This window comes from Myxocyprinus asiaticus, chromosome 17 (genome assembly GCF_019703515.2).
Source record: "Myxocyprinus asiaticus isolate MX2 ecotype Aquarium Trade chromosome 17, UBuf_Myxa_2, whole genome shotgun sequence".
NCBI classification, from domain to species: Eukaryota; Metazoa; Chordata; class Actinopteri; order Cypriniformes; family Catostomidae; genus Myxocyprinus; species Myxocyprinus asiaticus.
In genome coordinates, this window is record NC_059360.1 from 42,228,875 (window position 1) to 42,243,280 (window position 14,406).

Consider the following 14,406-nt stretch of genomic DNA (forward strand, 5'->3'; position numbering starts at 1 on the left):
GAACATTGTGAACATCTGTAATGCCTCTTTCCTTTCAAATACAGAAGAGTTTGCAATTCTGTTGAGATGCATTTCACTTTTTCTGCTGATGAGCTGCTGATTCAACCATCGAGGATCATGCTACCTAGTTTTTTTCTCTTATATTTTGCAGTATTATGTCTTAAGAAGATTAAAAGATGCAGTGTGATGAGGCTGAAGAACAAAAAAAACTAACAAATGTTGGGAGTCCAGTGACCATTGTAATCAAGATGCACTACACATAATGTGCTTCTATCACAACCCATGTTTTATCTGTGGTATGCTTTTAATTACCACAAAATAATTCACCGCGGTGAAGTTAGTTTGACGTTCGACATTCGTTAGATATTCGGTTTCGCTTACCAGCGCTCCCTTCAGTCGAAAATCTTACAAAGATGTCATTAGCACACTTGGTTTAAAGGGAGTACAACTATACTATATGGGCATAAAAATTGGATTCGGAACAGTCAACGCTTGGTGTGGCTGCAAAATTTTGCCTGGAATGCTCCGATACGCTTTGACTGCCTAGAAGATGTAAGGGACCGTCTGAAAACTCCACCCACTACGCTAAAACATAGGAGATGTCCACTCATTCATTCAATTGAGGTGCAAGTTATACATGGGAAAGAAAAAAAAAACAGTAAAATACATTTTCACATTCAGAATGTTCTAATAACTTCCCAGAGGATATATGGACTTACTACATGTGAGATTATTACAGTATCATCAATTATTTAAGTACAGTAATAGTTTATTTTAGAAAAATATTCAGTAAAATTCACCAAAATTATATTTTCTCATTTTAAATGTTGTAGTAAACTTTCATAGGATATACAGATTTACAACAGGTGAGATTATTACAGTATGTTCAGTTATATGAGTTATTTTAGAAACAATTCTATACATTTCTGTTAATACTGTATCTGCTTCCTGTTATATAGGCTTAACAGGAGAGATGGCATAATAAAGTCTGATTGCTGATGGCAAGAGAGATCTCCACTATCACTTCCTAGAGCACGGTGCTCATAAAATCAATGTTGTGGAGAGGATGCTTTAACATCTGACTTCAGTAAATGTATATCAAGTCTAGTATAGCTGTCCTTTCTGATAATTTCCTTTACATACACTATATTGCCAAAAGTATTCGCTCATCTGCCTTTAGACGCATATGAACTTAAGTGACATCCAATTCTTAATCCATAGGATTTAATATGACGTCGGCCCACCCTTTGCAGCTATAACAGCTTCAACTCTTCTGGGAAGGCTTTCCACAAGGTTTAGGAGTGTGTTTATGGGAATTTTTGACCATTCTTCCAGAAGCGCGTTTGTGAGGTCAGACACTGATGTTGGACAAGAAGGCCTGGCTCGCAGTCTTCGCTCTAATTCATCCCAAAGGTGCTCTATCGGGTTGAGGTCAGGACTCTGTGCAGGCCAGTCAAGTTCTTCCACACCAAACTCGCTCATCCATGTCTTTATGGACCTTGCTTTGTGCACTGGTGCGCAGTCATGTTGGAACAGGAAGGGGCCATCCCCAAACCGTTCCCACAAAGTTGGGAGCGTGGAATTGTCCAAAATCTCTTGGTATGCTGAAGCATTCAGAGTTCCTTTCACTGGAACTAAGGGGCCAAGCCCAGCTCCTGAAAAACAACCCCACACCATAATCCCCCTCCACCAAACTTCACAGTTGGCACAATGCAGTCAGACAAGTACCGTTCTCCTGGCAACCGCCAAACCCAGACTCGTCCATCAGATTGCCAGATGGAGAAGCGTGATTCGTCACTCCAGAGAACGCGTCTCCACTGCTCTAGAGTCCAGTGGCGGCGTGCTTTACACCACTGCATCCGACGCTTTACATTGCACTTGGTGATGTATGGCTTGGATGCAGCTGCTCGGCCATGGAAACCCATTCCATGAAGCTCTCTATGCACTGTTCTTGAGCTAATCTGAAGGCCACATGAACTTTGGAGGTCTGTAGCGATAGACTCTGCAGAAAGTTGGCGACCTCTGTGCACTATGCGCCTCAGCATCCGCTGACCCCGCTCTGTCATTTTACGAGTTGCTGTCACTCCCAATCGCTTCCACTTTGTTATAACACCACTGACAGTTGACTGTGGAATATTTAGTAGCGAGGAAATTTCACGACTGGACTTGTTGCACAGGTGGCATCCTATCACAGTACCACGCTGGAATTCACTGAGCTCCTGAGAGCGGCCCATTCTTTCACAAATGTTTGTAGAAGCAGTCTGCATGCCTAGGTGCTTCATTTTATACACCTGTGGTCATGGAAGTGATTGGAACACCTGAATTCAATTATTTGGATGGGTGAGCGAATACTTTTGGAAATATAGTGTATTTTTAGTCATCTGCTCTGATGTACTGTTGCGTCCTGTGCCTCAATGATAGTCAGACTCAGGGGTTCCTTCAAAGTCCACCACCAGCTTTTTGTAATCAGAGTCTTCTCCATTTTCAATGCAACATCCACATGATAGAGACAACCAGTGACGGGACTAAACTAATGAACATGATAACAAGGCAATGAACCAAGAACAATGATAAAACAGAACTGATAACAAGACTCATAAACATAGACCAATGAAGAGACAGGACTAATAAACATGGTGGAAAATGTTTAAAACACATTAAAATATGATAATACTATTACTTTCCCAGTAACAAATAAGTAGGACATCTGTGGTATTTATTTTTTCAAAAACTCTTTTATAATGATCCCCAAGTTATGTTAATGCTGTCATAAATTATTTTCTAATCTTAGGTATATTCACTACATTTCCATTAACAAAATTCATAACAAATTCATAACAAATTTTCCACCAAAAAAAGTTTATTGCTATTATTCTATATTTGTATTCCTTCTGTAAGACTATTTTAAATTAATTTGGGATCTTCTTTAAAGAATGTGACAGGCAAGTCAATTTGCAGTGTTTTTCATTTTATTTCAGTAAATAACTGAATAAGTTGTTGCTAATTAATTGGCTTTGAGTGACATTGGAGATTTTAAGGGATACAATGGTTTTAATCGATGGTTGTATCGGTCAGGACCATTTGCATCAAGTGTATCAATTTTACTTTCATTTGAAGTAATAATTTCATTGTATGCTTCTTTTCTAGGCTCTCACTGCCCAGCCATTCATGGGTAGAGCAAGGAGAACAGAACTGAATTTATAGTGAAAGTCCAATCAGAGGGCAAATTCATTAAATCAGGGCAAGAAAAACGTAAAGGCAGGGAGGCAGAAAACCAGATGAAAAAAGCCTTAATTTACAGACACACAATGAACATACAAAACTCCCTGAACAAGTAGCAGGAACAGACAGAAAGCAGGTGATCTAACACATGATGATCTAGCAAAAAGCTAAATAACAGGCAGAGTATAAATTCATAGGGGAAAAGAAGACACTAGCACAATAATTATGTGGGTGGAGGTGGAAAAGCACAACTATTTATTATTTTCTAAAATAATTCATTATTGTACTCATATTGTTATAAATACTGTAATAATCGCACCTGTATGAAGTCCGTCTATCTTCTGGGAAGTTACTACAGACTTTAGAATGAGAAAATATAATTTTGGTGAATTTAAGTGAATATTTTCCTTAAATAATTGAATACTGTACTTATGTAATTGATGATACTGTAATAATTGCACCTGTAGTAAGTTCATCTATCCTCTGGGAAGTTACTACAACAATCTGAATGTGAAAATATCATTTTGGTGAATTTTTGTGATTTTTTAAAATAAAATAATTGATTACTGTACTTATATAATTGATCATACTGTAATAATCTCACCTGTAGTAAATCCATATATCCTCTGGGAAGTTATTAGAACATTGTATGTGAAAATGTATTTTACGTTTTTTTTTTTTTCTTTTCTTTTTTTTTTCTTTCCCATGTATAACTTGCACCTCAATTGAATGAATGATAGGACATCTATGTTTTATCGTAGTGGGTGGAGTTTTCAGACGGTCCCTTACATCTACAAGGCAGTCAAAGCGCATCGGAGCATTTCAGGCAAAATTTTGCAGCCACACCAAGCGTTGACTGTTCCGAATCCAGTTTTTATGCCCATATAGTATAGTTGTACTCCCTTTAAACCAAGTGTGCTAATGACATCTTTGTAAGATTGTAAGGTGAATTATTCAAGCTCAGGTTGAAAGCGTGATGACGAGTGCGCTCAGTGTTTCACTTCCAATAGAAGTCCATAGGCCAAGCATGCAAAGGTTGGCCCATGGACTTTCATTGTAAGTGCATTTCTTTCCACAGTGTTTTTAATGTATGATTTGAAATGTTCTGTGGTCAGAACTAACTTTTAACAGCAGTTGAATGCCATGACATGTAGTTGTGCCAAAAGCAGCCACAACAACCCAAACGAGAAAAGGCAAAATTATAAAAGCATGGAGACTGGAAGTTATACTTACAGAAAGTAGAGGTACTGTATTATTTATCTTGCTGGGGCCAGGTAGAAAGTGAGCGTAACGGAAGGCTCAGGTTACAGTCTGTCTCTCTGTCACATGCTGTGTATTTTCTGGACTCTGTGTCCACAGTACCCACGTGAGGATGAGGGCGAGGGGCATCGAAATGGCCAGTAAGGACTGTGTGAAAGTGGCAGTCCGAGTCAGACCCTTCAACAAGGTAGCATAGAAATGTGAAATGTTTCATTTGAATTGGTATGATGTTTATCTGGATGGTTCCTTCACCCTTGAAACTAGTATTTCTTAAGTTTCCTTTCATTAACATGTCAACCATTTCAGAAAGGACAGCTTTGAGATTGAATTGGTGGAACTCTTTGAAAACTCTATCTTTTTCTTGGTTATGTAGAGGGAACGGGATGCAGGCAGTCGCTGCGTTATCTCAATGACCTCCAACAACATCAGTATCCAGGATCCTCATAACCAACAGAACAGCCGTACGTTTACTTTTGACTATGCTTACTGGTCCCACAGTGGCTTCACTAGGAACAAAGATGGTTTGTTTGTGCCTCAGGAGACAGGTGGGCGCTACGCAGACCAGGTAAGAGATATCAGGTTATATAGAGGCTATCTCACATTCTTACAAATAATGGATGCATCTATGTACTTCTTTACAAAGTGAACAGTCACTTGTTAGATTGATGTGTGCTTTGGGAAGGTTGAATATCAAATGTTGCCATTGATGCTTTCACCTGTTGTACTATGACAAACATAAGCAAAATACATTGCCAACAATAAGCTATACTTATTATTTTTGGGGGGAGAAGACACCAACGCACAGGGGCATAGATTCCAGGGTGGTTACCTCCCCCCCATCCCCTCTGGAATCTACTACCCTGTGTGTTGGTGTCATGTATAGTATTGTGGAGTCTAATAACTGATAACAATGGACTGCTGAACTAACAAAGTTTCTGTTTGATTGAATCTCTTTGTCCCGTGTGGTAACTCAGGCAAGTGTCTTTCAAGATTTGGGACAGAGCATCCTGGACAATGCACTGCAGGGCTACAATGCCACATTGCTGGCATATGGCCAGACAGGCTCTGGGAAGAGTTACTCCATGGTCGGTTATGGTCCGAATAAAGGCCTGATACCCACCCTTTGCGAGAAACTATTTCAGTTTATCAGGAGCACACAAGATAGCAGGCAATGTCAGGTTTGTCTATTCAATAAATATTCAATTCGATTTTGATTCTTATGCATTAATGTTTGCTAACACCACAAAAAAAAAAAAAAAAAAAAGTGATTCACCTAAAGCATACTTTTTTTAAACCATACTCAGGTATTTTTCAGCATGTTGGAAATCTACAATGAACAGGTAAGCATGCAAGTATTTCTATTTGACCTCATCAGAGTAATGCTAATGGTGTGTGGTCTAAATCTGAATTTCTAAAAGCGCAGCCATATTCACCCTTGCATGGCATAATTTCGCAGGTGAAGAAGGCGTGGGCCGACCACCTTGCTATTGGTCAATGCGGCAAATTGGAGTGTCAAAGTTGAACAAACTTGAACCTCCTGCGAAATCCATGGTCACATTTACCTTTGCATGACGAAATAAAGTCATCTCAAAGGGAATATGTGCTATCAGGAATTTCGCCTGATGGACTTCCAGTGGCAAAGAATTTTCCTACCTAAATTTCACGTTCACCAATAGGAATTCGCTTGGTTTGGCTGTGACCTCTGTTTGGGCATTTCGTTGTACATAAATTGAATATTCACATTTGCGTGGATTCCATTAAGATGTGTTTCGCCTGAAGAATTTCGCCATGCAAGGGTGAATGTGACTGAGCCTTAACTGGTTGGTTGTAGGTTTGAACCTTGCAAGGTGTGACCCCATTCTCCTTTGTGCTCTTGAGCAATGCACTTATGGTGTAATGATAACTGAAATGATATCTTACTAATTATTATTGTGTACTAAGACATTCATATAGTCAGTTTACATGACTTTAGTGGCACTTTATTCTGTGCTCAGGTTATAGACCTGCTATCAAAGGCCAGTCGATCTGTCTGTGGTCTTCGGGTGCGAGAGGACCAGCAGCGGGGTTTCTACGTGGAAGGGCTGAGGCGGGTGCCCTGCGACAGTGCAGTGCAGGTTGAGCAGCTGATGGAGCAAGGAACACGCACACGCACCACTGCGGCCACACACATGAATGCCAACAGCAGTCGGTCACATATGCTCATCATCGTCCAGCTCAAACAGGTGTCCACTCCACCTAGCATAACACATACTAGACTGAAGTGTGATTGACATTGTCTCATAGATCTTTAATGTTAACTTCTCACAGATTATTTAGTTGTATTTTTACACTTTTCTCTCTAGATCTTTTCAAAGGAATGCATCACCAAACAGTCCAACATTAACCTAGTGGACTTGGCTGGTAGTGAGAGACAAAGGTCATCAGGGTCAGAGGCCGACAGACTTAAAGAGGGAACAGCCATCAATCTCAGTTTAACTACACTTGGAAATGTAATCAGGTCAGCAGATATGTAACCTCTATGTAATCATTATACATTATATAATCACGCTTACCATGATCTTGCCAAGAAATACATGACACAACATTCCTATCAAACAAACAGAGGAGTTTTTGGTGTTGGATTAGAGTTAGGCTTAGGTTGTTGGGCCAGGGTCTTCAACAACTTTTAGTGTTTTTTAACGGTTCTGAGCCTGTGGAGGAACAGTTCTAGTAGCATTTCCACTTGAGCACAGTTTGGTATGGTGTGATTACAAACCTTTCCCGGCCTGATTTCTCAGCACGGTTAGCTAACCATACTCAACCGTGCTGGTGGAATGTTTTTAGTGACATGGCAACTCTTGATCGGACTCGGTCAGTCCGTTATAATCCTGATTTCGCAGCACCACAGTGGAAAAAGAAACCATGACCGGAACCATGTCAGTGAGTCCAGATCTTGGATTTCCCAAACGTAGGATGACATGGGAAGTCATTCATATTGCTGAGTAAAGTGCTACCTGATTTATTGGGGTTAGGTTTAGGGGTAGGGTTAGGGTTGGGTTAGTTTCTCTGACCAATCAGGTAGCGCTTTCCTGATGAATGTTACTACATTTTCCAATCAGGTTTCGCTTTCCTTATGAATATAAATTAATCTTCCCCTGCCATCCTACGTTTCAGAAATTTCCACCCAGATCCATACAGAACGGCATGGCTATGCACGAGAACCATTCGGCCCGATGATAGAAATCGCAGCTTTTGTTATCAACCTATCACTTTCCTCTGATTTTAAGCACAGTTAATGGTCAAGGCAGAGGTTAGAAATAGGATTAGGACTTATTTTGTTTTACTGAAATGTTGTTCCAGGACAAACAAAAGATCATGATGCAGGAACATATCCAACTAGCCAAAATCCTGGTCACCACCACTTCCATTTTGATTAGGGACTAAAAAAAGCATCTCTGCTTTTTGCTTTTATTAACCGGTTTGATTTGTGTTTGAAAGGCGGTTGGTTATTTTCTGTCTCTAAAGTGCTCTAGCAGACATGGCTCTTGGGAAGAAGGTGGTTCACATCCCTTATAGAGACTCCGTCCTCACCAAATTACTGCAGTCTGCCCTTGGTGGCAACAGTCGTACAGTCATGGTAAGATTCTATCATTTTACCCAGAGTTTTATTAGTAACACTGTTAGCTCTGATGTACTGTATTAAAGACTGATTAACGCTTTCTTGTACACATAAACAGATTGCAACATTAAGCCCTGCCGATATGTGCTATGAAGAGTCACTCTCTACTCTTCGATATGCAGAGAGGTAGGTTCTCATATATAAAGTCACATTTAGGTGGCCTAAGCTTAGTTATGCTGGTTAGTGGTGGTTTGGTTTAGGTTTAGGGCTGTTCACTACCAGCATAAGCTTTCTGGTAAAACTGGTTGACCAAAGAAGTCTCGTTGGTTAAGCAAGTTAAGAAGGACACAAATTTATTTTCAGCAGTGTTTTGGATCAGGTTAATATATGTCATATATTGCAACTAAACAGACATCCTTATTGGAGGATGACTAACCTTTTTAACCCCTGGACTTCTTTGCAGGGCCAAGCGTATCCAGAATAAAGCTGTGGTGAATGAGAGTCCCACAGAACGACTGGTGAAGGAGCTGAAGGCTGAGAATGCTAAACTTCTGCTGAGGCTGAGCCGTCTGGGGCAAGAGGGGCACAAAGCTGATGATGAGTCAAGTATGTAAGATGACAGAAACAGAAAACAGGAAACATTAAAGACAGGTAGATTTGACCTCTATTCAATGTTGTCCCTTGCAGAGGAGCTGCGCCGATTGCTCACTCATAATGAGCTGCAGATTCGGGCCATTCAGACGTTGTGGGAACAACATCTCCAAGAGGCTCTCAAAGACTGGGAGACTCAGTATGCAACTATGACACAGGTGATCCTCTGATGTGTGGATTTAATACCTGAAACACCTCAGTAGACACTTATGATTACCCGACTTCTATAATCTACTATAAAGTACAGGTTTATCCAATGTGACATTATGTGGGTGACCCTCCTGAAGAAATCATTAATTATCCCATGTGAGTTTCAAACCTACAAATGCTTAGTGTTTTATCCCAGATCTTTAACTTTTAGGCTTCACCTTCCTCTTTTTTCTTGTTAATTCCCTTATTTTAACCATCAGTCTTATACCTTCTTTAGGAACGAAGAATGATGCAGATGCATCCGTATATAATGAACATCAATGAGGACGCTCAGCTGTCTGGTGTAGTGAAGCTCTTTATTCAGGAGGGTGAGTTTTTTTTTTGTCTCACATTATTGACATCAGACACAGCCATATTTTAATCCAATACAACATCTAATATTGTCTTCTTATGTAAAGGTGACTGGGATATTGGTCTGGCAGACAACTCGCCCAGAGCTCTCTCTGTAAGGGGTCTAGGGTAAGTCATGTATAAGAAAAGGTGTCTAGACTACAAGAATTCCACAACGCACATATTAATATTGTATCTGAACATTCTTTTGATATATTAATTTTTTTCTGGTGTTTCTCAAAATTTATGGGTTGATTTTTCGTTTTCCTGATTAAATAAATCTGTTGTCACTCTGAAACATGCTGTTTGCATTCAGCATTCAGGAAAAACATGCTGTGTTCTCAAATCAGCAAAGGAGAATATCAATTACTCCTGTCTTGGGGTCAAAGGTCATTGTGAATGGAATGCCTGTGTCAAAGAGGACCGAGCTGCAGCATTTGGTGTGTCTCAAATCTGACTCATTAAGACATTTATTTTCAACTCATTCATCACAGATGCACATTTTCAAATTTGAAACAGAAAGGTGATCTTTGGTGGTGCTGTCAAAGTTAATATTGAACCTGCTGAGTTTTTGCTTCATGTTAACATATATTTGTCCTCTGCTAATGAAGGATCGACTTATCCTTGGTTCGAACAGCACTTACCTGTTCATTGGCTTTCCTTCGGAGCGGTCAGTAGATGATTGGAGTCGCTATGACTACGATTACTTCCAGTCTGAACTAGCGGCAGCTGAGGGCATCCACATTCAGTCCCTATGTGACAATCAAGGCCACCGTATGTGTTTGGTTTGAATTTAGAGTGATTTCATTTCTTTTGATTAGACATCTTCTGTAGGTTTTGTCTAATTTAGATGCAACCTCCCCCTGCAGGGCCAAACCAGTCAGACCCCAGTCTACTGGCTGTGTTCTACGACTATGTAAAGCTGATGCCCATGGTGACAGAAGCTAATCAAATGAGTAAAGAGTTGAAGAAGGTGAGTACAGTGATAAATCTTTTGAAATGTGGATACATACTGCGTAAGACATGTGATCATTTATCTTGATTCTTATCAGGGAGTTGAATTCAAATTGGAAATAAAGAATCTGGCAATGTCCGACTCTAAGGGTCATGACCTGGAGAAGGAGATTGCAGTGAGAGTGACTTCTATGGAGAGGAAGCAGGTTTGCAAAAAGCTCCTTAGATCTTTTGGATTTGCATAAGAGCACCAATATTAAATGTTCTTGTGTCCTGACAGGAAAATGTCCCTCCCAGATTACAGATCAAATTAACCAATAAGACATCTCTTACTGGTATGATTTTTTTTATATATGGACTGCCTCCCAGTGCATAATGCAGATAATGTCAGGTGACATGTTGTTTTCCAAGAAGGAATTAGATGTTTTTGAAAACATGGACTGGTGTAATTGAATAAGAGAGTAACGCATTTACGGAATCAAATGGAGAGCAGAAGCACGAGGGACAAAGTTGGGTCATTTATGTTACGTTATTTCCAGCATACACATAAACTACAGCTATGTCCCACAACCACAATCCTGCACACAAATGTCTTCTCAGGTGTGGATGTGGTCCAAGGCTAAATTTGTGAACCGTAAGTTTCTGATGGAAGAGGTGTACCAGCAGCAGGTGGTTGGAGGGGAGGGGGCAGACAGAGCTCCTCTTCCCATGGACAGAGACCCGTTTTGGGATCCTCTAGAACCCCTGCACCTGGGCAGCGCTCACCTCTGGCTGCAGTCTCTGGCGTTCCGCATCCCTTTGGAGGAGCAGGTGGAGGTGGTGGGTCCAGAAGGAACAGAGGAGGCCATACTGCAGGCACAGCTAGTGCCCTGTAACCCCACGGGATTGTGAGTACCATTTCTGCATATTAAACTAAATCTGTGATGTGTAGATTTGCATTAAAATTTAGATTGGTGATAAAGACTTGTTGAAAAGAAACACTACTGTCTCTTTCAACCATTTTTTGTTTTGTTGCATTTTTAGTGTAATAAAATAATGTTATTCAAAGGCAGTGTTTTGGTAAGCTTCCTAGACACCTGGTTCCTTTGTTTAAACTGATTACATATGTTTAATGCTGATAATAATACATTATGTAGCTCAATGTTCTTCCAACATTTCATATATGCAAGTACTAAGATAACTGAGACAAAGAAAGACATTATATACAGTTTTTTTCTGCTACCATCATGGTTTTGTTCTCTTGCAGACCCCTGGGCGAAGATGACATCCTGATTGACCCATCAGAACTACTTGGAAAACGTCTCGACTTTCAGCTGGTTCTAGATCAGTGCTGTGGCCTACGCTGGATTAAAGAGGCCCGTAACAGAGGCGTGCAAGTTGGGTCAGTTTGGTTCAAAAGTGTTGGCATAACTCTTCATGTGTCTAGATAGAGCTGCTAAAAAATCTATATGAACACCTTTTATAATAATATTAGTTTAATATTACTTTTGTACCATAAAGGCGACTATCAGCCAAAATTTGTAACCAAAATTGTCAATTCTTTTGGACCTTAGTACACTACTCGCAGTAGGCCAGTTATCATTGCACTATGGAATAAATTATGTTGCTGATGTCTGATGATTTCTATCCCTGCTGGGATTTAAGAATAAATCTTATTTCAGCCACAGAAAGAGTTCTGTGTTCTCCAGAAAGCATTATCCTTATCTAATAAGTTGTCCAACCTTTTGGATTTCTAGTTAGCTCTGTAGTTTGTTTTAGATTTTTGTTTGTCCCATGGCCGGGTCTAAGTAGTGGGGGTGTGAGTGCGGGTGCATTACCAACCTAGATTTTCCACCCGGACCAATGTTGAAAAACTATCAAGAACCAACACAAAAGAAATTATAGAGGAGCACCCCCCCGGTCTGACAAAAAGATAAAGAGTTGCCCACCCTAAAGATCAAAATGCACCCCCCTCCTCCCCAAAAGATCACATCCAAGTACCGCCCCTGTTTTGTCCTAGTTTAATCTCATACCTACCTTTATAGTCCATTTTTAGGCATGTTATTTTCCTTTAGGCCAAAATAATAGATTATACTTTAACCAAACTCTAAAAACATATTGACAGGTTTCAAGTGTTTGACTGCCCACAGTCCCTCTACACCCCTTCAGTGTGGCATAATGTGAACCCTCTGTTGGACCACAGAGTCCAATTCACTGCTCTGAGAACCTCTCAGGAACTACTCAACTACCTGCAGAGCAATGCCCTAGTGCTGGAGCTGTGGGGCCTGCAGGGTAAGCCTGATTCTCGTACACCTCATGAGTTTGAAATAATAGTCAGTAGAAATTAAACCAAGAATCATAAAGCCAAAAATCCCTTAACATTTTTCTTTAAGGGAAGTACAAGAATCCTAGAAGTTGTCCAAGTGCTAGGCCAAGAATCTCCTTTGTACAGTTCTCATGTTTGTGTTTGTAGAAGGATGTTCTGAATTAGTCCCCTGTATGGACGGAGTGAAGACGAAACAAGAGGACAGCATTATTATTGACAAGATTGGTACATCAGAACACTCTGTAAGATCCTTTAATAAACCTCACATAAATTGACCATGAATATGAAATGTAAAATAAATGTGCATTATACTTGTAAACACCAGGCCAGGCTAGGCTTTACCCAAGGCTATGCTGGGCTACCACTGTGAAAGGGAAATATTGTAAGGACGTGTGCGTATGCCTGTTTAGGCTACAGAAACTGTAGGATCTGATCTAAGCGCTTCTCTTCGAGCCCTTCATCAGGATTTGGAACAGCTGAGAAACACCAATGCAGCGTTGAGCAAAGAAAACAGTGCTCTGAAGGAGCAACTTAACTCAGCCAGAATTGGTGAGCACTGTCTGATAAGTCATATGCAGTAAATCACTCTTTCAAGACTTTGTGTTAGTAACTGTTACGCCCACAGTGTAAGGTAAAAGGTTTAACTTAAATTGGGGGCTCGTCCAAGTTCTGACCCTGGTACAATTCACAATGCTACAATAACAGGGTTTCTGCAGGTTTCAAGGTTTTTTAAGTCCACGTAAATGGAAATGCAACATCATTGTTATTTTAAGTTTAAAAGCCAAGGGAGCACACATATTATATATAACCCCTTAATCAGGGCCAAGAAAATAACCAGTGCACTGGTCAAAAATGCCACCGGAAGTGACATAAATGTTCCAGAAATGGTAAATTTGGGGACAAAAAGTGCCATTGAGGTGAAGTAATATGTTTTATTTTTATGTCATTCAAGCATATTCTGTATTCTCTCTTACAACATTTAATACCATTACATTCTGCATTTAAGAATTTTAAGACCTTTTAAGACTTAAGACCTGACCTGCAGAAACTGTGAATAACTAGCATAAAAAATGCAAAGCACACAAAAGTGCACACAGAACACACCAGCATTTATTCTGGGCCAACATTTACAGTGCACCTTATTATCTCTGCACCTCACATGCTCAACGCATATTTTGGTATTCTCCCTCATTTCTGCCGCAGGTGTGGAGAATAGCCGTGGTCGGCAGGATAGAAGGGGTAGCCTTAGACCCAGCTGTGATGCTGAGTTTGCCAAAGCCTTAAAAGTGTTCTACCACAGCATGACCTCTGTTAGGGGGCAATTACAGCGACTGCGCAGACACAAACCCAGTGTGAGTTCATAGTTCTCACTTGGCTTGGTTCCATAGAGCCTCTTTATATAATAAAGTAAATCAGCCTTTTCTTTCAGATCAGGTAGGTATTCTGATGTCCAGCGTAATCATTTTAATCATGCAAAATAATTTATGTGTTTGCCAGCAAAGACCTTTAGGGTGCATATATTTGCCAAGTGATATTGGTTTGATTGTAAAATAAATGTCAGGGTTGAGTGAATCTATATATTTTCTTTGCATGATTGATTTTCTCCAGGAGGAAGCAGACCTGCTAGGTCTCAGAATGTTTGTGGATGAACATGCTTATCTCTTGAAGGACTTTGCTGAGCAGTTGGAACAGTGCGTCACTACTCTCAAACAAGATGTGGCTGCCATTGTACGTCGAAAGAGAGAAAAGTCTGGAATTTGGTCCTAACAATTCTCAAATTAATATTTCTTCTCGACCTTAGAGGCATATGAGCCTTTTTCCTGTTGATTACTTGGTGACAATGAAATTATAATTTCAAATTTACATACTGAAGCTT

At 40.2% G+C, this 14,406-nt stretch overlaps 2 protein-coding genes across 2 annotated transcripts; both read left to right on the top strand.

Moving 5' to 3' along the window:
* The first annotated feature begins 4,594 nt into the window (after positions 1 to 4,594).
* On the top strand, positions 4,595 to 13,111 carry kif28 (kinesin family member 28). The gene is made up of 21 exons (XM_051722505.1): positions 4,595 to 4,669; positions 4,856 to 5,047; positions 5,457 to 5,660; positions 5,787 to 5,822; positions 6,477 to 6,704; positions 6,825 to 6,979; positions 7,987 to 8,098; positions 8,199 to 8,266; positions 8,544 to 8,686; positions 8,768 to 8,889; positions 9,159 to 9,249; positions 9,340 to 9,400; positions 9,588 to 9,711; positions 9,883 to 10,039; positions 10,141 to 10,244; positions 10,324 to 10,431; positions 10,826 to 11,112; positions 11,472 to 11,606; positions 12,330 to 12,496; positions 12,678 to 12,772; positions 12,941 to 13,111. The coding sequence occupies exons 1-21, from the start codon at positions 4,595 to 4,597 to the stop codon at positions 13,109 to 13,111; spliced, it is 2,835 nt and encodes a 944-aa protein (XP_051578465.1).
* A 394-nt stretch (positions 13,112 to 13,505) lies between these two features.
* LOC127455625 (kinesin-like protein KIF28P) lies at positions 13,506 to 14,343 on the top strand. Its single transcript, XM_051723678.1, has 2 exons — positions 13,506 to 13,882; positions 14,139 to 14,343. Exons 1-2 carry the CDS (start codon positions 13,601 to 13,603, stop codon positions 14,295 to 14,297), a joined length of 441 nt encoding a protein of 146 aa, XP_051579638.1. The 5' UTR covers positions 13,506 to 13,600; the 3' UTR covers positions 14,298 to 14,343.
* Positions 14,344 to 14,406: the final 63 nt, after the last annotated feature.

Coding starts and splice junctions, on each gene's coding strand:
- kif28 (XM_051722505.1), top strand. CDS start 4,595: ATGAGGGCGAGGGGCATCGAAATGGCCAGTAAGGACTGTGTGAAAGTG. Junction 10,245..10,323: donor TGAGTAAAGAGTTGAAGAAG/GTGAGTACAGTG, acceptor GATTCTTATCAG/GGAGTTGAATTCAAATTGGA. Junction 12,497..12,677: donor GGAGCTGTGGGGCCTGCAGG/GTAAGCCTGATT, acceptor TTGTGTTTGTAG/AAGGATGTTCTGAATTAGTC.
- LOC127455625 (XM_051723678.1), top strand. CDS start 13,601: ATGCAAAGCACACAAAAGTGCACACAGAACACACCAGCATTTATTCTG. Junction 13,883..14,138: donor TGCGCAGACACAAACCCAGT/GTGAGTTCATAG, acceptor GATTTTCTCCAG/GAGGAAGCAGACCTGCTAGG.